Source organism: Rattus norvegicus, chromosome 1 (assembly GCF_036323735.1).
Source record: "Rattus norvegicus strain BN/NHsdMcwi chromosome 1, GRCr8, whole genome shotgun sequence".
Lineage (NCBI taxonomy): Eukaryota > Metazoa > Chordata > Mammalia > Rodentia > Muridae > Rattus > Rattus norvegicus.
This window is the reverse complement of record NC_086019.1, coordinates 248,741,314-248,763,436: the sequence shown is the minus strand read 5'-3', so window position 1 is coordinate 248,763,436 and position 22,123 is coordinate 248,741,314. Positions and strand designations below refer to the sequence as shown.

Sequence of the window (22,123 nt, the reverse complement as noted above, 5' to 3'; positions counted from 1 at the left end):
GAATGTTGTTATTAGGTCTTCGTTGAAGCTCTGATAGAATTCTGTACTAAAACTGTCTGGTCCTGGGCTCTTTTTCTTTAGGAGATTTAATGACTGCTGCTATTTCTTTCAGAATTATAGGACTGTTTAGATGGTTTAACCTAATCATGATTAAACTTTGGTTCCTAGTACCTTTGTAGAAAATTACCCATTTCATCAAGATTTTCCAGTTTTGTTGAGTATAGGCTTTTGCAGTAGGATTTAATGAATTTTAAAATTTCTTTAGTTTCTGTTGTTATGGCTCCCTTTTCATTTCTGATTTTGTTAATTTGGATACTGTCTTTGTGACCCCTGGTTATTCTGGCTAAGGATCTTGTTGATATTATTAAATATTCAGTTTCTAGTTTTGTTGATTCTTTGTATAGTTATCTTTGCTTCTACTTGGTTGATTTTATCCTGAGTTTGATTATTTTTATTCACTGCTATTCACACTATTTACTAATTTTTATTTTTGAGCTTTCAGATGTGCTGTAGTAGGATCTGATTTTTTTTCAATTTCCTCAGTTTCTGTTATTAGGTCTCATTTTTAATCTGATTTTATTAATTTGGATACTGTTTCTGGGCCCTTTAGTTAGTTTGCCTTGGGGTTTATTTGTCTTGTTGATTTTCTGAAATAATCAGCTTTTGGTTTTGTTATTTCTTTATCATTCTCTTTGTTTCTATTTGGTTGATTTAGGCCCGAGTTTGACAATTTGTTGCTGTCTAATCCTCTTGGGTGTGCTTGCTTCTTTTTGTTCCAGAGCTCTCAGGAGTGCTGTTAAGTTGCTTGTGTAAAATCTCCAGTTTCTTTACCAGGGGAGCTAGTGTTATGAGTTTTTCTCTTGGCACTGCTTTCATTGTGTCCCATAATTTTGGATGTGACATGTCAAAATTTTCATTAAATTCCAGGAATTCTTCATTTCTTTCTTTCTTTCTTCCCTGACCAAGTTACATTGAGTAGAGAGTTGTTCTTTTTCCATTTGTCTGTGGACTTTCTGTTGTTTTTGCTGTTATTGAACATCAGCCTTAGGCCATGGTGGTCTGATAGGATGCAAGGGATTTTTTCCAATCTTCTAGTATTAGTTGAGTGTTGTTTTGTGTCCAATTATATGGTTGATTTTGGAGAAGTAACCACGAAGGGCTGAGAAGAAGTCGTATTCTTCTCTTTTAAGGTGAAATGTCCTTTAGATATCTGTCAATTCCATTTGGTTCATAATCTGTATTAGTTTCACCTGTCTCTGTTTATTTTCTGTTTCAATGATGTATCCATTGGTGAGAGTCATGTAGTGAAGTTTCCCAATATTACTATGTGGGGTTCAGTGTGTGTTTTGAGCTTTAATTAAGTTTCTTTTATGAATATTTGTACCCTTGCATTTGGGCATAGATGTTAGGAATTGAAACATTCTTTTGATGAATTGTTACTTTGATGAGTATGAAGTGTCTTTCCTCATCATATGTCATAATTTTTGGTTGAAAATCTATTTTATTGGATATTAGGATGGCAACTCCAGCTTGTTTCCTGGGATTATTTGTTTGGAAGTCCTTTTTTTTTTATTAACTTGAGTATTTCTTATTTACATTTGGAGTGTTATTCCCTTTCCCGGTTTCCGGGCCAACACCCCCCTAACCCTTCCCCCTCCCCTTCTTTATGGGTGTTCCCCTCCCCATCCTCCCCCCATTTCTGCTGCCCTCCCGCCAACAATCACATTCACTGGGCATCCAGTCTTAGCAGGACCCAGGGCTCCCCCTTCCACTGGTGCTCTTACTAGGATATTCATTGCTACCTATGAGGTCAGAGTCCAGGGTCAGTCCATGTATAGTCTTTAGGTAGTGGCTTAGTCCCTGGAAGCTCTGGTTGCTTGGCATTGTTGTTCATCTGAGGTCTCGAGCTCCTTCAAGCTCTTTGAGTTCGTTCTCTGATTCCTTCCTTGGGGGTCCCGTTCTCAGTTCAGTGGTTTGCCGCTGGCATTCGACGCTGTATTTGCTGTATTCTGGCTGCGTCTCTCAGGAGAGATCTACATCCGGCTCCTGTCTGCCTGCACCTCTTTGCTTCATCCATCTTGTCTAATTGGATGGCTGTATATAAATGGGCCACACGTGGGGCAGGCTCTGAATGGGTGTTCCTTCTGCGTCTGTTTTAATCTTTGCCTCTCTATTCCCTGCCAAGGGTATTCTTGTTCCCCTTTTAAAGAACAGTGAAGCAATCACATTTTGATCATCCATCTTGAGTTTCATGTGTTCTAGGCATCTAGGGTAATTCAAACATTTGGGCTAATAGCCACTTATCAATGAGTGCATACCATGTGTGTTTTTCTGTGATTGGGTTACCTCACTCAGGATGATATTTTCCAGTTCCGACCATTTGCCTACGAATTTCATAAAGTCATTCTTTTTGATACCTGAGTAATGTTCCATTGTGTAGATGTACCACATTTTCTGTATCCATTCCTCTGTTGAAGGGCATCTGGGTTCTTTCCAGCTTCTGGCTATTATAAATAAGGCTGCTATGAACATAGTGGAGAACGTGTCTTTTTTATATGTTGGGGCATCTTTTGGGTATATGCCCAAGAGAGGTATAGCTGGGTCCTAGGGCAGTTCAATGTCCAATTTTCTGAGGAACCTCCAGACTGATTTCCAGAATGGTTTTACCAGTCTGCAATCCCACCAACAATGGAGGAGTGTTCCTCTTTCTCCGCATTCTCGCCAGCATCTGCTGTCACCTGAGTTTTTGATCTTAGCCATTCTCACTGGTGTGAGGTGAAATCTCAGGGTTGTTTTGAATTGCATTTCCCTTATGACTAAAGATGTTGAACATTTCTTTAGGTGTTTCTCAGCCATTCGGCATTCCTCAGCTGTGAATTCTTTGTTTAGCTCTGAACCCCATTTTTTAATAGGGTTATTTGTCTCCCTGTGGTCTAACTTCTTGAGTTCTTTGTATATTCTTTGTATATCTTGAGGCCTCTATCTGTTGTAGGATTGGTAAAGATCTTTTCCCAATCTGTTGGTTGCTGTTTTTCCTAACCACATTGTCCTTTGCCTTACAGAAGCTTTGCAGTTTTATGAGATCCCATTTGACGATTCTTGATCTTAGAGCATAAGCCATTGGTGTTTTGTTCAGGAAATATTTTCCAGTGCCCATGTGTTCCAGATGCTTCCCTAGTTTTTCTTCTATTAGTTTGAGTGTACCTGGTTTGATGTGGAGGTCCTTGATCCACTTGGACTTAAGCTTTGTACAGGGTGATAAGCACGGATCGATCTGCATTCTTCTACATGTTGACCTCCAGTTGAACCAGGACCATTTGCTGAAAATGCTATCTTTTTTTCATTTGATGGTTTTGGCTCCTTTGTCAAAAATCAAGTGCCCATAGGTGTGTGGGTTCATTTCTGGGTCTTCAATTCTGTTCCATTGGTCTATCTGTCTGTAATACTGCTTGAGTTCAGGGATAGTGATTCCCCCTGAAGTCCTTTTATTGTTGAGGATAGTTTTAGCTATCCTGGGTTTTTTGTTATTCCAGATGAATTTGCCAATTGTTCTGTCTAACTCTTTAAAGAATTGGATTGGTATTTTGATGGGGATTGCATTGAATCTGTAAATCGCTTTTGGTAGAATGGCCATTTTTACTATATTAATCCTGCCAATCCATGAGCATGGGAGATCTTTCCATCTTCTGAGGTCTTCTTCAATTTCTTTCTTCAGATTCTTGAAGTCCTTATTGTACAGATCTTTTACTTGCTTGGTTAAAGTCACACCGAGGTACTTTATATTATTTGGGTCTATTATGAAGGGTGTCGTTTTCCTAATTTCTTTCTCAGCTTGTTTCTCTTTTGTGTAGAGGAAGGCTACTGATTTATTTGAGTTAATTTTATACCCAGCCACTTTGCTGAAGTTGTTTATCTGCTTTAGTAGTTCTCTGGTGGAACTTTTGGGATCACTTAAATATACTATCATATCATCTGAAAATAGTGATATTTTGACTTCTTCTTTCCAATCTGTATCCCCTTGACTTCCTTTTGGTGTCTGATTGTTCTGGCTAGAACTTCAATAACTATATTGAATAAGTAGGGAGAGAGTGGGCAGCCTTATCTATTCCCTTATTTTAGTGGGATTGCTTCAAGTTTCTCTCCATTTAGTTTAATGTTAGCAACTGGTTTGTTGTATATGGATTTTACTAGGTTTAGGTATGGGCCTTGAATTCCTATTCTTGTCAGGACTTTTATCATGAAGGGATGTTCAATTTTGTCAAATGCTTTCTCAGCATCTAATGAAATGATCATCTGGTTTTGTTCTTTCAGTTTGTTTATATAATGGATCACATGATGGTTTTCCGTATATTAAACCATCCCTGCATGCCTGGGATGAAGCCTACTTGATCATGTGGATGATTGTTTTGATGTGCTCTTGGATTCGGTTTGCCAGAATTTTATTGAGTATTTTTGCGTCGATATTCATAAGGGAAATTGGTCTGAAGTTCTCTTTGTTTGTTGGGTCTTTGTGTGGTTTAGGTATAAGAGTAATTGTGGCTTCATAGATGGAATTCGGTAGTGCTCCATCTGTTTCAATTTTATGGAATAGTTTGCATAATATTGGTACGAGGTCTTCTATGAAGGTCTGATAGAATTCTGCACTAAACCCATCTGGACCTGGGCTCTTTTTGGTTGGGAGACCTTTAATGACTGCTTCTATTTCCTTAGGAGTTATGGGGTTGTTTCACTGGTTTATCTGTTCCTGATTTAACTTCGATACCTGGTATCTGTCTAGGAAATTTTCCGTTTCCTGCAGATTTTCAAGTTTTGTTGAATATAGGCTTTTGTCGTAAGATCTGATGATTTTTTGAATTTCCTCTGATTCTGTAGTTATGTCTCCCTTTTCATTTATGATTTTGTTAGTTTGGACACACTCTCTGTGTCCTCTCGTTAGTCTGGCTAAGGGTTTATCTATCTTGTTGATTTTCTCAACGAACCAACTTTTGGTTCTGTTGATTCTTTCTATGGTCCTTTTTGTTTCTACTTGGCTGATTTCAGCTCTGAGTTTGATTATTTCCTGCCTTCTACTCCTCCTGGGTGCATTTGCTACTTTTTGTTCTAGAACTTTTAGGTGTGTTGTCAAGCTGGTGACATATCCTCTTTCCTATTTCTTTCTGCAGGCACTCAGCGCTATGAGTTTTCCTCCTAACACAGCTTTCATTGTGTCCCATAAGTTTGGGTATGTTGTACCTTTATTTTCATTAAATTCTAAGAAGTCTTCAATTTCTTTCTCATTTCTTCCTTTACCAGTTTACATTGAGTAGTGCATTGTTCAATTTCCACGTATATGTGGGCATTCTTCCCTTATTGTTATTGAAGACCAGCTTTAGGCCGTGGTGGTCTGATAGCATGCATGGGATTATTTCTATCTTTCTGTACCTGTTGAGGCCCGTTTTTTGACCAAGTATATGGTCACTTTTGGAGAAAGTACCATGAGGAGCTGAGAAGAAGGATAGAATGTTCTATAAATATCTGTTAAGTCCATTTGGCTCATGACTTCTATTAGTCTGTCTACATCTCTGTTTAATTTCTCTTTCCATGATGTGTCCATTGATGAGAGTGGGATGTTGAAATCTCCTAATATTATCGTGTGAGGTACAATGTGTGTTTTGAGCATTAGTAAGGTTTCTTTTATGTATGTAGGTGCCCTTGTATTTGGGGCATAGATATTTAGGACTGAGAGTTCATCTTGGTGGATTTTTCCTTTGATGAATATGACGTGTCCTTCCTTATCTTTTTTGATGACTTTTAGTTGAAAATTGATTTTATTTGATATTCGAATGGCTACTCCAGCTTGCTTCTTCCGACCATTTGCTTGGAAATTTGTTTTCCAGCCTTTCACTCTGAGGTAGTGTCTGTCTTTGTCTCTGAGATGTGTTTCCTTTAGGCAGCAGAAAGCAGGGTCCTCCTTGCGTGTCCAGTTTGTTAATCTATGTCTTTTTATTGGGGAATTGAGACCATTGATGTTGAGAGATATTAAGGAATAATGATTATTGCTTCCTGTTATATTCATATTTGGATATGAGATTATGTTTGTGTGCTTTTCTTCTCTTTGTTTTGTTGCCAAGACGATTAGTTTCTTGCTTCTTCTAGGGTGTAGCTTGCCTCCTTATGTTGGGTTTTACCATTTATTATCCTTTGTAGCGCTGGATTTGTAGAAAGATATTGTGTAAATTTGGTTTTGTCATGGAATATCTTGGTTTCTTCATCTATGTTTATCGAGAATTTTGCAGGATACAGTAACCTGGGCTGTCATTTGTGTCTCTTAGGGTCTGTATGACATCTGTCCAGGATCTCCTGGCTTTCATAGTCTCTGGCAAAAAGTCTGGTGTGATTCTGATAGGTCTGCCTTTATATGTTACTTGACTTTTTTCCCTTACTGCTTTTAATATTCTTTCTTTATTTTGTGCATTTGGTGTTTTGACTATTATGTGACAGGAGGAGTTTCTTTTCTGGTCCAATCTATGTGGAGTTCTGTAGGCTTCTTGTATGGTTATGGGTATCTCTTTCTTTAGGTTAGGGAAGTTTTCTTCTATGATTTTGTTGAAGATATTTACTGGTCCTTTGAGCTGGGAGTCTTCACTCTCTTCTATACCTATTATCCTTAGGTTTGATCTTCTCATTGAATCCTGGATTTCCTGTATGTTTTGGACCAGTAGCTTTTTCTGCTTTACATTATCTTTGACAGTTGAGTCAATGATTTCTACGGATTCTTCTGCTCCTGAGCTTCTCTCTTCTATCTCTTGTATTCTGTTGGTGATGCTTGTATCTACGGCTCCTTTTCTATTCCTTTGGTTTTCTATATCCAGGGTTGTTTCCCTGTGTTCTTTCTTGATTGCTTCTATTTCCATTTTTAATTCCTTCAACTGTTTGATTGTGTTTTCCTGGAATTCTTTCAGGGAATTTTTGTGATTCCTCTCTATAGACTTCTACTTGTTTATTTATGTTTTCCTGTGTTTCTCTAAGGGGGTTCTTCCCGTCTTTCTTGAAGTCCTCCAGCACCAAGATGAAATATGATTTTGAAACTAGATCTTGCTTTTCTGGTGTGTTTGGATATTCCGTGTTTGCTTTGTTGGGAGAATTGGCCTCTGATGATGCCATGTAGTCTTGGTTTCTGTTGCTTGGATTCCTGTGCTTGCCTCTCGACATCAAATTATCTCTAGTGTTACTTTGTTCTTCTATTTCTGACAGTGGCTAGACTCTCCTATAAGCCCGTGTGTTAGGGTTTCTCTTTTCCTGTTTTCTTTCACCCAGTTATGGGAACAGAGTGTTTTGCTTCCGGGCCTGTAGTTTTTTTTATCTACAGGTCTTCAGCTGTTCCTGTGGGCCTGTGTCCTGAGTTCACTAGGCAGGTTGCCTGGAGTAGCAAGGTTTGTCTTACCTGTGGTCCCAAGGCTCAAGTTTTTTCGTGGGTTGTTGCTTATGAGCTCTCCGTGGCGGCAGCAACCAGGAAGATCTGCGCCGCCCTTTCCGGGAGCTTCCGTGCACCAGGGTTACAGATGGCGTTTGGTGTTTTCCTCTGGAATCAGTAATGTGGGCAGAGTGTAGTCTTTTCTGGTTTCCCAGGCGTGTCTGCCTCTCTGAAGGTTTAGCTCTCCCTCCCACGGGATTTGGGTGCAGAGAACTGTTTATCTGGTCGGTCCCTTCAGGTTCCAGCAGTGTCTCAGATGCAGGGGACCTGCTGCTGCTGTGCCCTTATCCAAGGGAACCCAGAGGCAGTATACAGTTTCCTCTTGGGCCAGGGATGTGGGCAGGGGTGGGCAGTGTTGGTGGTCTCTTCCACTCTGTAGTCTCAGGAGTGCCCACCTATCCAGGCAGTGAGGTCTCTCTCCCACGGGGTTTGGGAGGAGCGAGCTGCTGCGGACAGGGAACCGAGGGTTTGGACGTCTTTTTTTTTAAAAGTCCTTTTACTCTGAGATAGTGCCTGTCTTTGTTATTGAGATGTTTTTCCCACATGCAGCAAAACGCTGGACATTGTTTGCTTATCCAATTTGTTAGCTTACGTCTTTTTATATGTGAGATGAGTCCATTAATATTGAGAGATATCAAGGACAGAGAACTGTTGGTTCCTGTTTTATTTGTTTATGTAGGTGGCTTTATGTATTTGTAGTTCTTTCCTTTTGGCTTTGTTGTGAGATGATTAATATCTTGTCTTTCCCTCTGTATAGGTACCTTCCTTGTGTTGTACTTTTCCTTCTACTGTCCTCTGTAGGGCTAGATTGGTAGGTTGATACTGTTTGACTTTGGTATTGGTCTGGAATATTTTGGTTTCTCCATTTATGTTGCTTGAGAGTTTTGCTGGGTATTGTTTCTTGGGCTGGCATTTGTGTTCTCTTAGAGTCTGCATGACCTCTGTCCAGGCTCTACTGGCTCTTAGTGTCTCTGTTGAGAAATATAATTAAAGGGCCTTTCTGCTGGGACAGACAGCTAGCTAGTCTGATTCCTGGAAGACAATATCCTAAGGCATCCCAGAAGATCCAATGCACTCAGAGCATTTGGTATAAATTTTCTCAAAGTCTCACAGCTGCCACTGGGATCCCAATGGTCTCAGGGACTCATCATACCACATAACCCTTGACCTTCGAATACAACTCCTTTTACACTTGGTTCTTTCTGCTAGCAGATTGGTTGGTAGTCTGATCCCTGCAAGATATCATATCTGGAGATATCCCAGAAGATCTGTTGCACTTGAGGTATTTGATATAGCATTTCAGGCATCCTAGGAAATCTGCTGCACTCGGGGAACCTGACACCAGAGCATTAGACATCTCATGAGATCCACTGCACTCAGGAAACCACAGCTTGAAGGCATACCAGGATTTGTCATTACTGCTTTTAATATTCTTTGTTTTGTGCTTTTGATCTTTTGATTATTATGTGACAAGAGGAATGTTTTCTTTTTCTTCTTTTTATTGAATTTTTTATTTACATTTCAAATGTTATTCCCTTCCAGAAACCTCTATCCCATTCACTCACCCTGCTTATTTGAGAGTGCTCCCCCATCAATCCACCCACTCCCTGCTGTCTCCCTGCCATGACATTCCCCTATACTGGGCCACAGGGCCTTCCCACTTACAAGGGTCTCCCCTCCCATTGATGCCAGACAAGGCCCATTCTCTGTTATATATGTGGCTGGAACTTTGGGTCCCTCCATGTTTCTTCTATTGTTGGTGGTTTAGTCTTTGGGAGTTCTAGATGTCTGGTTGCTGAATATTGTTCTTCCCTTGGGGTTGAAAATACCTTCAGCTCCTATAGTCCTTTCTTTAACTCCTCCATCTGAGTCTGTCTACCTCACATATCTGCAGTTAGATTTTTGCCTTTTAAAATATCTCCCAGAAAAACTGAGAATCCAGTTTTTCTTTCTTGCACTATTCATTTTAGAAATAAGTATCAATTAGAGTGATAATTGCAACATGGCACTTGAAGGGAATTTGGAATGCTGTCATTTCTACTATTCTCAAGTTTTTTTGATATATTTATTTCAACATAGTATGTCAAGTAAGTTATCAATTCTTTCAATTTGAAACTAAGTGGAATTCAATGATAGATAATTAGATTTAAATTCCTAAAATATTTAATGTTATTTATTTTTTAATTTGTAGGCTGAAATTTTTACTATAATATTTAATAATTATGATTTATTTAGCTTGACGTTTTGTGAATTTTTTTTCTGTTTTGGGAATGAAGGTTCCAGGCCTTAATGTACATGGTAACTTAAGCTTTTATGGACAGTCTCAGCCAGTACTTTCCTTCAGCATTAATTACAATAGTGAATTTTGGATTCGGTCATTAGTATAAATAATAATTCTCTCAAAGTTGATGAAAATATTGACTATAATAATGAGATTAGTGATTGATGAAATGTAAGCAAGGAAGTCATGAAATAAACAGGCAGCAATTAATAAAGTATTTCTGTATTGTTTTACTCACCTAAATATCACCAATCCATCAAGGGATAAAGCCAGAACAATACTGATTTATTTTGGAAGTTTAATATTCAAATACAGCAATTTTGAAACTTTGTGATCATAAAGTTTTGTTTACCAAGATAAAAGGTAGTGTTTGTGAATGTATTTTGGATCTTACTAATTCGTTACTGGGGTTAATACTTTGTAACTATTCAGTCATATAATGCATGCAGCTCCATATGTACCCTTGCTCTGATTGCCCAATTATTGTCAGTAGGCTTTCTTTTCCCTTCTTTTTTCTTTTTCTTTTTTTTTAGATCCAGTTGATAGATATAATTGCCCACCTAAACATGCAGAGCCATCCATCCCTTAAGAACATTAATAACAACCTGTAAATACACAGAGTGGAATCTTAACATCACCTGCCATGGCTTCTCTCCCTCTCCCTCCTGTCTCTTCTTCTTTCTGTTCTAGTCTCCTCCTCTTCCTTCAAACTTTTCTCCTGACCATCTTTCCTTCTTGTCCAATGACAGGCTTCATTCTATCTTGTACCTGCCTCACCTCTGACATCATCCCACATTTCACCCTTTTTGTCCAATAAAAAAAGTTTTTCTCAAATATAAGTTGAGCACAACTATTATTATTTTGTAATTAAAAGCATAAACTATAACTAACACCCAGTCCAACACTTTCAGTTAAGCAGTACATTTAGTTATCCATTCCAGCTTAAGAAAGGCTTAATTAAAACCTATGTTATATATCTTGGCTAGCTTGTATACTATCTGATAACTTTCCAATAAAATATGTATTTCTAGAGTTAGTCTGATAGACTATGAGGTTATAATCAGTCTTCAACCCTGTCAGAAATCTGAGAATGACCAAATATCTATACACATAGGAAGCCTAACATGGCCTCCAGAACTGAGAGGTTGTAGAGACAAATCTCCTCTAGCATAGTCCCCTGTTAGCAACATGTGAGCGCAAGTCTTCAGTCTTCTGGCCCAAAATCAACTGACAAACTCTTGAAATACAGATTTTGAAGGGCTGATCACCCTGTCTTGGCAGAGCTTATCACTCAACAATTCTGCATAATTTGTCCTTTTCTGGACAGTATTAATCTGCAGAAGAAACAGGCAGCTTTGTCCAGTGGCTGCCTAGCCACAAAGTATTGCCTCACCTGGAGGTAGAGATGTTTAAATTCTTCATTAAATCCACCAATGGTTCCCCTTTGTTAGGAGCAGATATGTCTCAACAAAAGATAAATAACTTTAAATCTCAAATTTTGTGGATTTATGATGTTTTTGAAAACCATCTATTTATATAAAGTAATCTGTACTATTGTCTCCATATCCTAAATATTATCTTGAAAATATTCTCACAAACTCAGAGCCATGCATTTGTTATTTGGCTCTTAACTCACAGGTGTAATCAACTCAGAAATTTGTAGTGACATCCATAGACTGACTCTAGACCTTGTACTTTTAAACTTTGTCAAATAAATTCCATACCAAAGCAAAGATAGGATTTTAGCTTAGTTACCAAATGAGATTATGACTGTACAACTCAATCTAGCTGATTCCTCCCTGTTAAATTGCAACCATTTCTAAATTCCTCATAAAAACAACTTTAGAATAACCATTTTCAGCCCTCCAAAAGTCCAGGGAATTGGGGCAATGACTCCTCCATAACTTCTTCAAGCTGTACATGGTCGTTGAGATATCCTTGGGGGTAGGGAGTAGGAAGAATGAAGCAAATGCTGTAGCCGATGTGTCCTGACTGGACCCAGCTGAAAGTCCTTGAGACCAGGAATCCAAGTAGGCACATTCTGTAAAATAAAACTCTCAAGACAAAAGTTTAGAATTGAGATATCTTTTTGTTTGATTCTCATAAATTACTTTTTTCAAGCGGTCTAACTCTATCAAATCTGATCAGTATGACTCTGTGAGGTTTCCAGAGCCTAATCACACTTTTTAAAAACACAAAGACAAAAATCTTTTCCCAAAATACTATGTTCCTTAGTCTGTAACCAGATAAGCTTATATCTTGCACTCTTTCCCAGAGTAATAATATAACCATAAAACTCAAAGTCACACCCATTATGAAGATTAAACAATTTTTTTAAAAAAGGAAGTAAGCTAAACAATGAACCTGTTAGGCTTTTGTACTTTATGATATCAGAAAATGTACCCAAAATTCCCGTGGAGCCCATGTTAAGAGAATCCAAGCTTCCTGTTGTGGTAAATATCAAAAGTAAGCACAAACCCTTGCTAGCCCACATCAAGAAGACATATAACCTTAAGCAGGGTAATTTATAAAACAAACCAAATACCTTCTATCAATTACAATATCAATAAGCAACATATCAAACCAGGATTTTAGCCCAAAATATATCCATCTGTTAAGCTCTCTACCCGGAGCCACAGATTTTTAATTAGCCTTAATAACTTGTAAATATCACAATACTCTACTTGGAGTCAGTGACTGATTTTTTCCTATCTAAGTTCTGAACCATGGATGAAAATCCCTATGTGATTCAGGTAATCACTGTTCTCTCCTTAAAACAAGCTAAACACCTTCTATCAATTATAATACCAATAAGCAACTTAAAACTCAGGGCTTTAGCCCAAAATATATGAATCGGCTAAGCTCTCTACCCGGAGCCACAGATTTTTTTTATTTAACCTTAATAACTTTTACAATATATGTCTGCATTCACTGCGCCTGGTGTTACAGACATTTATCACAACTTTCTACTTGGAGTTAGTGACTAATTTCTCCTTATCTAAGCTCTGAACCATGGGTGAAAATCTTCACCTGATTTAGGCAATCCTTTTACTCTCTTCTTTCTAAAAAGAAATTACATCACCTTTTAGTAATTCTTGTCATTAAGAAGTAGCTTGTCTAACTAGGATTTCAAACCAAAATTTCTGTGGAGCCCATGTTAACCGGAATATGAGCGTCTAGAAAGACTTTCTAAAGAACTTTTTTTAAAAAGCAGCTTTTAATCCTTTTTTCTCTCCATTATTATTAAACTGGGTATTTCTTATATACATTTCTCTCTCTTTTTTTTTTTTGGTTCTTTTTTTTGGAGATGGGGACCGAACCCAGGGCCTTGTGCTTCCTAGGCAAGCGCTCTACCACTGAGCTAAATCCCCAACCCCGAAATGTGTAGCCCAGGCTGGCCTTGAAATCGCGATCCTCCTGCCTCTGCCTCCATCAGCAAATCCTACCGGCGTGTGCCACCACAACTGGCTATACATTTCAATTGTTATTCCCTTTCATGGTTTCCAGGCCAACCTGCCCCTAAACACTACTCCTACACTTCTATATGGGTGCTCCCCTCCCTATCCTCCACCCATTACTGCCCTCCCCTCAAAAATCACGTTCACTGGTGGTTCAGTCTTGGCAGGATCAAGGGCTTCCTCTTCCACTGGCGCTCTTACTAGGCTATTCATTGCTACCTAAGTTGGAGCCCAGGGTCAGTCCATATATAGTCTTTGGGTACTGGCTTAGTCCCTGGAAGCTCTGGTTGGTTGGTATCGTTGTTCATATGGGGTCTCAAGCCACTTCAAGTTCTTTCAAGTCCTCTCTCTGAATCCTTCAACGGGGGTCCCATTCTCAGGTCAGTGGTTTGCTGCTGACATTCACCAATGTATTTGCGGTATTCTGGCTGTGTCTCTCAGGACAGATCTACATACAGTTCCTGTCAGTCTGCACTTCTTTGCTTCATCCATCGTATCTAGTTTGGTGGCTGTATATGTATGGGTCACATGTGGGGCAGGCTCTGAATGGGCGTTCCTTCAGCCTCTGTTCTAAACTTTGCCTCCTGATTCCATCCCAAGGGTATTCTTGCTCTCTTTTTAAAGTAGGAGTGAAACATTCACACTTTGGTCATCTTTCTTGAGTTTCATGTGTTCTGTGCATTTAGGGTAATTCGAGCATTTCGGCTAATAGCCACTTATCAATGAGTGCATATTATGTGTGTTTTTTCTGTGATTGGGTTACCTCACTCAGGATGATATCTTCCAGTTCCATCCACTTGCCTATGAATTTCATAAAGACATTGTTTTTGATAGCTGAGTAGTATTCCATTGTGTAGATGTATCATATTTTCTGTATCCATTCCTCTGTTGAAGGGCATCTGGGTTCTTTCCAGCTTCTGGCTACTATAAATAAGGCTGCTATGAACACAGTGGAGCATGTTTCTTTTTTGTATACTCAGGCATATTGGGTCTATGCCCAAGAGAGGTATAGCTGGGTTGTCAGGTTGTTCAATGTCCAATTTTCTGAGGAACCTCCAGACTGATTTCGAGAATGGTTGTACCAGTCTGCAATCCCACCAACAATGGAGGAGTGTTCCTCTTTCTCCACATCCTCGACAGCATCTGCTATTGTCCGAGTTTTTGATCTTAGCCATTATTCTGACTGGTGTGAGGTGGAATCACAGGGTTGTTTTGATTTGCATTTCCCTTACTACTAAAGATGTTGAACATTTCTTTAGGTGTTTCTCAGCCATTTGGCATTCCTCAGCTGTGAATTCTTTGTTTAGCTCTGAACTCCATTTTTAATAGGGTAATTTGCCTCCTTCCGGTCTAACTTCTTGAGTTCTTTGTATATTCTGGATATAAGCCCTCTATCAGTTGTAGGATTGGTAAAGACCTTTTCCCAATCTGTTGGTTGCCGTTTTGTCCTAACAACAGTGTCCTTTGCCTTACAGAAGCACTGCAGTTTTATGAGATCCCATTTGTGGATTCATGATCTTAGGGCATAAGCCATTGGTGTTTTGTTCAGGAAAATTTCTCCAGTGCCCATGTGTTTGAGATGCTTCCCTAGTTTTTCTTCTATTAGTTTGAGTGTATCTGGTTTGATGTGGAGGTCCTTGATCCACTTGGACTTAAGCTTTGTACAGGGTGATAAGCGTGGATCTGTATGCATACTGACCTGCAGTTGAACCAGCACCATTTGCTGAAAATACTATCTTTTTTTCCATTGGATGGTTTTGGCTCCTTTGTCAAAAATCAAGTGCCCATAGGTGTGTGGGTTCATTTCTGGGACTCCAATTCTATTCCACTTGTCTATCTGTCTGTCTCTGTACCAATACCGTGCAGTTTTTATCACTATTGCTCTGTAATACTGCTTGAGTTCAGGGAGAGTGATTCCCCCAGAAGTCCTTATATTGTTGAAGATAGTTTTAGCTATCCTGGGTTTTTTGTTATTCCAGTTGAATTTACAAATTGTTCTGTTTAACTCTCTGAAGAATTGGAATTGGTATTTTGATGGGGATTGCATTGAATCTGTAGATCATTTTTGGTAAAATGTCCATTTTTACTATATTAATCCTGCCAATCCATGATCATGGGAGATCTTTCCATCTTCTGAGGTCTTCTTCAATTTCTTTCTTCAGAGGCTTGAAGTTCTTATCATATAGATCTTTTACTTGCTTGGTTAAATCACACCGAGGTATTTTATATTATTTGGGTCTATTATGAAGGGTGTTGTTTCCTAATTTCTTTCTCAGCTTGTTTCTCTTTTGTGTAGAGGAAGGCTACTGATTTATTTGAGTTAATTTTATACCCAGCCACTTTGCTGAAGGTGCTTATCAGATTTAGTAGTTCTCTGGTGGAACTTTAGGGATCGCTTAAATATACTATCATATCATCTGCAAATTGTGATATTTTGATTTCTTCTTTTCCAATCTCTATCCCCTTCATCTCCTTTTTTGTCTGATTGCCCTGGCTAGAATTTCAAGAACTATATTGAGTAAGTAGGGAGAGAGTGGGCAGCCTTATCTAGACCCTGATTTTAGTGGGATTGCTTCAAGTTTCTCTCCATTTAGTTTAATGTTAGCAACTGGTTTGCTGTATATTGCTTTTACTATGTTAGGTTGTGGGCCTTGAATTCCTGTTCTTTCCAGGAGTTTTATCATGAATGAGTGTTGAATTTTGTCAAATGCTTTCTCAGCATCTAATGAAATGATCATGTGGTTTTGTTCTTTCAGTTTGTTTACATAATGGATTACATTGATTGTTTTGTGTATATTAAACCATCCCTGCATGCCTGGGATGAAGCCTACTTGATCATGGTTGATCATTGTTTTGATGTGGTCTTGGATTCGGTTTGTCAGAATTTTATTGAGTATTTTTGTGTCGATATTCATAAGGGAATTTGGTCTGAAGTTCTCTTTCTTTGTTGGGTCTTTTGTGGTTTAGGTATAAGAGTAATTGTGGCTTCATAGAAAGAATTTGGTAGCGCTCCATCTGTTTCAATTTTGTGGAATAATTTGAATAGCATTGGTATGAGGTCTTATATGAAGGTCTGATATTATTCTGCACTGAACCCGCCTGGAACCTGGCTCATTTTGGTTGGGAGACCTTTAATGACTGCTTCTATTTCTTTAGGAGTTATGGGGTTGTTTAAATGGTTGATCTGTTCCTGAGTTAACTTCGGTACCTGGTATCTGTCTAGAAAATTGACTATTCCCTGCAGATTTTCTAGTTTTTTTGAATATAGGCTTTTATAGTACGATCTGATGATTTTTTGAATTTCCTCTGAATCTATAGTTATGTCTCCCTTTTCATTTCTGATTTTGTTAATTTGGACACACTCTCTGTGTACTCTCGTTAGACTGGCTAAGGGTTTATCTATCTTGTTGATTTTCTCAAAGAACCAACTTTTGGTTCTGTTGTTTCTTTGTATGTTCCTTTTTGGTTCTACTTGGCTGATTTCAGCTCTGACTTTGATTATTTTCTGCCTTCTACTCATCCTGGGTGTATTTGCTTCTTCTTGTTCTAGACCTTTTAGGTGTGCTGTCAAGTTGCTTTTATATGCTCTCTCCTGTTTCTTTCTGCAGACACTCAGAGTTTTGAGTTTTCCTCTTAGCACAGCTTTCATTGTGTCCCATAAGTTTAGGTAGTTGTACTTCATTTTCATTAAATTCTAAGAAGTCTTTAATTTCTTTCTTTATTTCTTCCTTGACAAGGTTATCATTGATTAGCGCATTGTTCAACTTCCATGTATATGTGGGCATTCTTCCCTTATTGTTATTGAAGACCAGCTTTTGCCCATGGTATTCTGAAGGGACACATGGGATTATTTCTGTCTTTTTTGTCTCTGTTGAGGCCTGTCTTATGACCAATTATAAGATCAGTTTTGGAGAAAGTACCATGAGGTGGTGAGAAGAAGGTATGTCCTTAAGTTTTAGAATAGAATGTTCTATAAAAATATGTTAAGTCCATTTGGTTCATGACTTCTCTTAGTCTGTCTATGTCTCTGTTTAATTCCTTTTTCCATTATCTGTCCATTGATGAGAGTGGGGTGTTGAAATCTACTACTATTATCGTGTGAGGTGCAATCTGTGCTTTGAGCTTTAGTAAGCTTTCTTTTATGTATGTAGTTTCCCTCGGATTTGGAGCATAGATATTTAGGATTGAGAGTTCATCTTGTTGGATTTTTCCTTTAATGAATATGAAGTGTCCTTCCTTATCTGTTTTAATGACTTTTAGTTGAAAATCGATTTTATTCGATATTAGAATGGGTACTGCAGCTTGCTTCTTCAGACCAATTGCCTGTAAAGTTGTTTTCCATTCTTTTACTCTGAGGTAGTGTCTGTCTTTATCTCTGAGGTTTGTTTCCTGTAGGCAGCAGAAAGCAGGGTCCTCATTTAGTATCCAGTTTGTTAATCTATGTCTTTTTATTGGAGAGTTGAGACCATTGATGTTGAAAGACATTAAGGAACAGTGATTATTGCTTCCTGTTATATTCATATTTGGATGTAAGATTATGTTTGTGTGCTTTTCTTCTCTTTGTTTTGTTGCCAAGACTATTAGTTTCTTGCTTTTTCTAAGATGTAGCTTGTTTCCTTATGTTTAGCTTTACCATTTATTATCCTTTGTATCGCTGGATTTGTAGAAAGATATTGTGTAAATTTGGTTTTGTCATGGAATATCTTGGTTTTTCCATCTATGTTAACTGAGAGTTTTGCAGGATACAGTAACCTGGGCTGGCATTTGTGTTCTCTTAGGGTCTGTATGACATCTATCCAGGATCTTCTGACTTTCATAGATCTGGTGAGAAGTCTGGTGTGATTCTAATAGGTCTGCCTTTATATGTTACTTGACCTTTTTCCCTTACCGCTTTCAATATTCTTTCTTTGTTTTGTGCATTTGGTGTTTTGACTATTATTTGATGGGAGGATTTTCTATTTTCCTCCAGTGTATTTGGAGTTCTGTAGGCTTCTTGTATGCTTATGGACATCTCTCTTTAGGTTAGGGAAGTTTTCTTCTATGATTTTGTTGAAGATATTTACTGGTCCTTTGAGCTGGGATTCTTCACTCTCTTCTATACCTATTATCCTTAGGTTTAATCTTCTCATTGAGTCCTGGATTTCCTGTATGTTTTGGACCAGTAGCTTTTTCAGTTTTACAGTTTCGTAGACAGTTGAGTCGATGATTTCTATGGAATCTTCTGCTCCTGAGATTCTCTCATCTCTCTCTTGTATTCTGTTTTTGATGCTTATATCTACAGCTTCTTGTCTCTTCCTTTTGTTTTCTATATCCAGGGTGTTTTCCCTGTGTCCTTTCTTTATTGCTTCTATTTCCATTTTTAATTCCTTCACCTGTTTGATTGTGTTTTTCTGTAATTCTTTCAGGGATTTTTGTGATTCCTCTCTATAGGCTTCTGCTTGTTTATTTACGCTTTCCTGCGTTTTTCTAAGTGAGTTCTTCATGTCTTTTTTCAAATCCTCCATCATTATGATCAAATGTGATTTTAAATCTAGATCTTGCTTTTCTGATGTGTTTGGACATTCAGTGTTTGCTTTGGTGGGAGAATTGGGCTCCGATGATGCCATGTAGTCTTAGTTTCTGTTGCTTTGGTTCCTGTGCTTTCCTCTTGCCATCAGATTGTCTCTAGTGTTACCTTGTTATGCTATTTCTGACAGTGGCTAGACCTTCCTATAAGTCTGTGTGTCAGGAGTGCTGTAGACCTCTTTTTTTGGTTTCTTTCAGCCAGTTGTGGGAACAGAGTGTTCTGCTTTTGTGCGTGTAGCCTTTCCTGCCTACTGGTCTTCAGCTGTTCATGTGGGACTATGCCCTGAGTCCACCAGGCAGGTTGCTTCCCATGGCTGAAGTGGCTCCTGGGGTGCTGCTTTTGAGCTCTTCGTGGATGTGGCAACCAGGCGGGCCTGCACCACCTTTTCCCGGAGCCCCCGTGTACTGGGGTCCCAGATAGTGTTAGGTGTTATCCTCTGGAGTCAGAAATGTGGGTAGAGTGTAGTCTCTTCTGGCTTCCCAGTCGTGTCTGTTCCTCTCAAATTTTAGCTCTCCCTCCCATGTGATTTGTTTGTAGAGAACTGTTGATTGATCCCTTCAGGTCTGGGCGGTGTCTCTTCTTTGAGGCTTAATAAGGTTTCTGTTATGAATTTACATGCCTTTTCATTTGGAGCATAGATGTTTGAATTGAGAGAAAAAAAGGACACATGTACTTCCTCCCTACTTATTCAATATATTACTCGAAATCCTAGTCAGAACAATCAGTCAATGAAAGTAGGTCAAAGAGTACAAATTGGAAAGGAAGAAGTCAAAATATCACTGTTTGCAGATGATGCGATAGTATACATAAGGGACCCCAAGAGTTTCATCAGAGATCTACTAACCTTGATAAACAACTTCAGGAAAGTGGCTAAATATAAAAACAGATCATCACACTTCCTCTATTCAAAGGATAAACAGGCTGAGAAAGAAATTAGGGAAATGACAACTTTCACAATGGTTACAAATAACATAAAATACTTCAGTGTGACTCTAACCAAGCAAGTGAAAGAAATGCATGACAAGAACTTCAAGTCTTTGTAGATAGAAATTGAAGAAAATCTCAGAAGATGGAAAGACCTCCCATACTCATGGATTGGCAGGTTTAATATAGTAAAAATGGCCATTTTTCCTAAAGGAGTTTACAGACTCAAAGCAATCCCCACCAAAATTCCAACTCAATTTTTTCATAGACTTAGAAAGAGCAATTTGCAAATTCATTTGGAAGAACAAAAAAACCCAGGATAGCAAAATCTATCTTCAACAATAAAAGAACTTCTGCAGTAATCACCATCCCTGAACTCAAGCAGTATTACAGAGCAATAGTGATAAAAACTGCATGGTGTTGGTATAGAGATAGGTAGATAGATCAGTGGAACAGAATTGAAGATCCAGAAATAAACCCACACGCCTATGGTCATTTGATCTTTGACAAAGGGACTAAAACCATTCAGTGGAAAAACGATAGCATTTTCAACAAATGGTGCTGGTTCAACTGGAGGTCAGCACATAGAAGAATTCAAATTGATCCATTCTTATTGCCCATACAAAGTTTAAGTCCAAGTGGATCAAGGACCTCCACATCAAACCAGATACACTCAAACAAATAGAGGAAAAAGTGGGGAAGATCCTCAAACACATGGGCACTGGGGAAAATTTCCTGAACAAAACACCAATGACTTATGCCTTGAGATCAAGAATGGACACGAGGGACCTCATAAAATTGCAAAGCCTCTGTAACGCAAAGTATACCATCATTAGGACAAAATGGCAACCAACAGATTGGGAAAAGATCTTTACCTATCCTACATTTGATAGAGGGCTAATATCCAAAATATACAGAGAAGTTACACTCCAGAGAGCCAAGTAGCCCTATTAAAGTAGGGTACAGAGCTAATCTAAGAATTTTCAGCTGAGGAATATCATATGGTTGAGAAGTACCTATAGAAATGTTCAACATTTAGCCATCAGGGAAATGTAAATCAAAACAACCCTGAGATTCCTCCTCACACCAGTCAGAACAGCTAAGAACAAAAACTCAGGTGACAACAGATGCTGGTGAAGATGTGGAGAAAGAGGAACATTCTTCCATTTTTGGTGGGATAGCAATGTTGTACCATGACTCTGGAAATCAGTCTGCAGATTTCTTAGAAAATTGGGCATTGTATTACCTAAAGACCCTGTTATATCACTCCTGGGCATATACCCAAATGATGCTCTAACATACAACAAGGACACATGCTCCACTATGTTCCTAGCAGCCTATTTATAGTAGCCAGAAGCTGGAAAGAACCCAGATGCCCTTCAAGAGAGGAATGGATACAGAAAATGTGGTGTATCTACCCAATGTTGTACTACTCAACTATCAAAACAATAACTTCATAAAATTCATAAGCAAATTGGTGGAACTAGGAAATATCCTGAGTGGGGTAACCCAATCATAAAGACATACACGGTATGCACTCATTGATAAGTGGATATTAGCTCAAACACTAGAATTATCCAAGATGCAATCCACAGACCACATGAAACTCAAAAAGGATGACCAAAATGTGGATGCTTCACTCCTTCTTAAAGGGGGCAACACAAATATCCAAAGGAGGGTATGTGGAAGTAAAGTTTAGAGCAGAGACTGAAGGGATGGACATTCAGAGTTTGCCCCACATGTGGCACACACACACACACAGACACACACACACACACACACACACACACACACACACACACACACACACACCCCAAAACTAGATAAGATTGATGAAACTAAGAAGTACATGCTGACAGGAACCAGATAAATCTCTCCTGAGAGATACAACAAAGCATATCAAATACAGAGGTGAATGCTAAGAGAAAAACCTCTGAACTGAGAGCAGGATCCCTAGTGGAGGAATTACAGAAAGGATTGAAAGAGCTGTAGGGGCTTTAAGCCTTATAAGAACAACAATGCCACCCAATCAGAGCTTCCAGAAACTAAACCACTACGCAAAGACTAGATATGAACTGGCCCATGGCTCCAACCGCAGATGTAGCACAGGATGACTTTGCTGGCCACCAGTGGAAGTAGAAGCCCTTGGTCCTGCCATGGTTGGACCCACAGTGCAGGGGAATGTCGTGGGGAAGGTGGTGGTAAGGGGAGATGGATGGGGGAACCTTTATGGGGGAGCTGGAGGGAGAGTTGGAGGGGATAGAGGGTTTATGGACAGGAAAATGGGAAAGGGAATAACATTTGAAATGTAAATAATAAAAAATAATTTATGCTTCCTAACAAATAAGGGGAAGTCTAGCTTTAGATACCTTAAATTATAAAGGATTAATGGAAGTCAGGTACAAAGAAACTCATTGTAACCTGTGTTGATATAGTGAAGA

General features: G+C 38.8%; 1 protein-coding gene across 7 annotated transcripts in view; it reads left to right on the top strand.

The window, feature by feature from the left end:
• Positions 1-22,123, top strand: part of Cyp2c13 (cytochrome P450, family 2, subfamily c, polypeptide 13) — an 80,453-nt gene that overhangs the window by 23,803 nt on the left and 34,527 nt on the right. Inside the window, exon 6 of one of the 7 annotated variants that reach the window (XM_063277677.1) lies at positions 5,163-21,509. The exons of the other annotated variants lie outside the window; for them this stretch is intronic. Within the exon in view, the coding sequence (XP_063133747.1) occupies positions 5,163-5,306 (144 nt within the window). The 3' untranslated portion in view covers positions 5,307-21,509. Of the gene's footprint in view, positions 1-5,162; positions 21,510-22,123 lie in introns of those variants that run through there. 7 annotated transcript variants of the gene reach the window in all.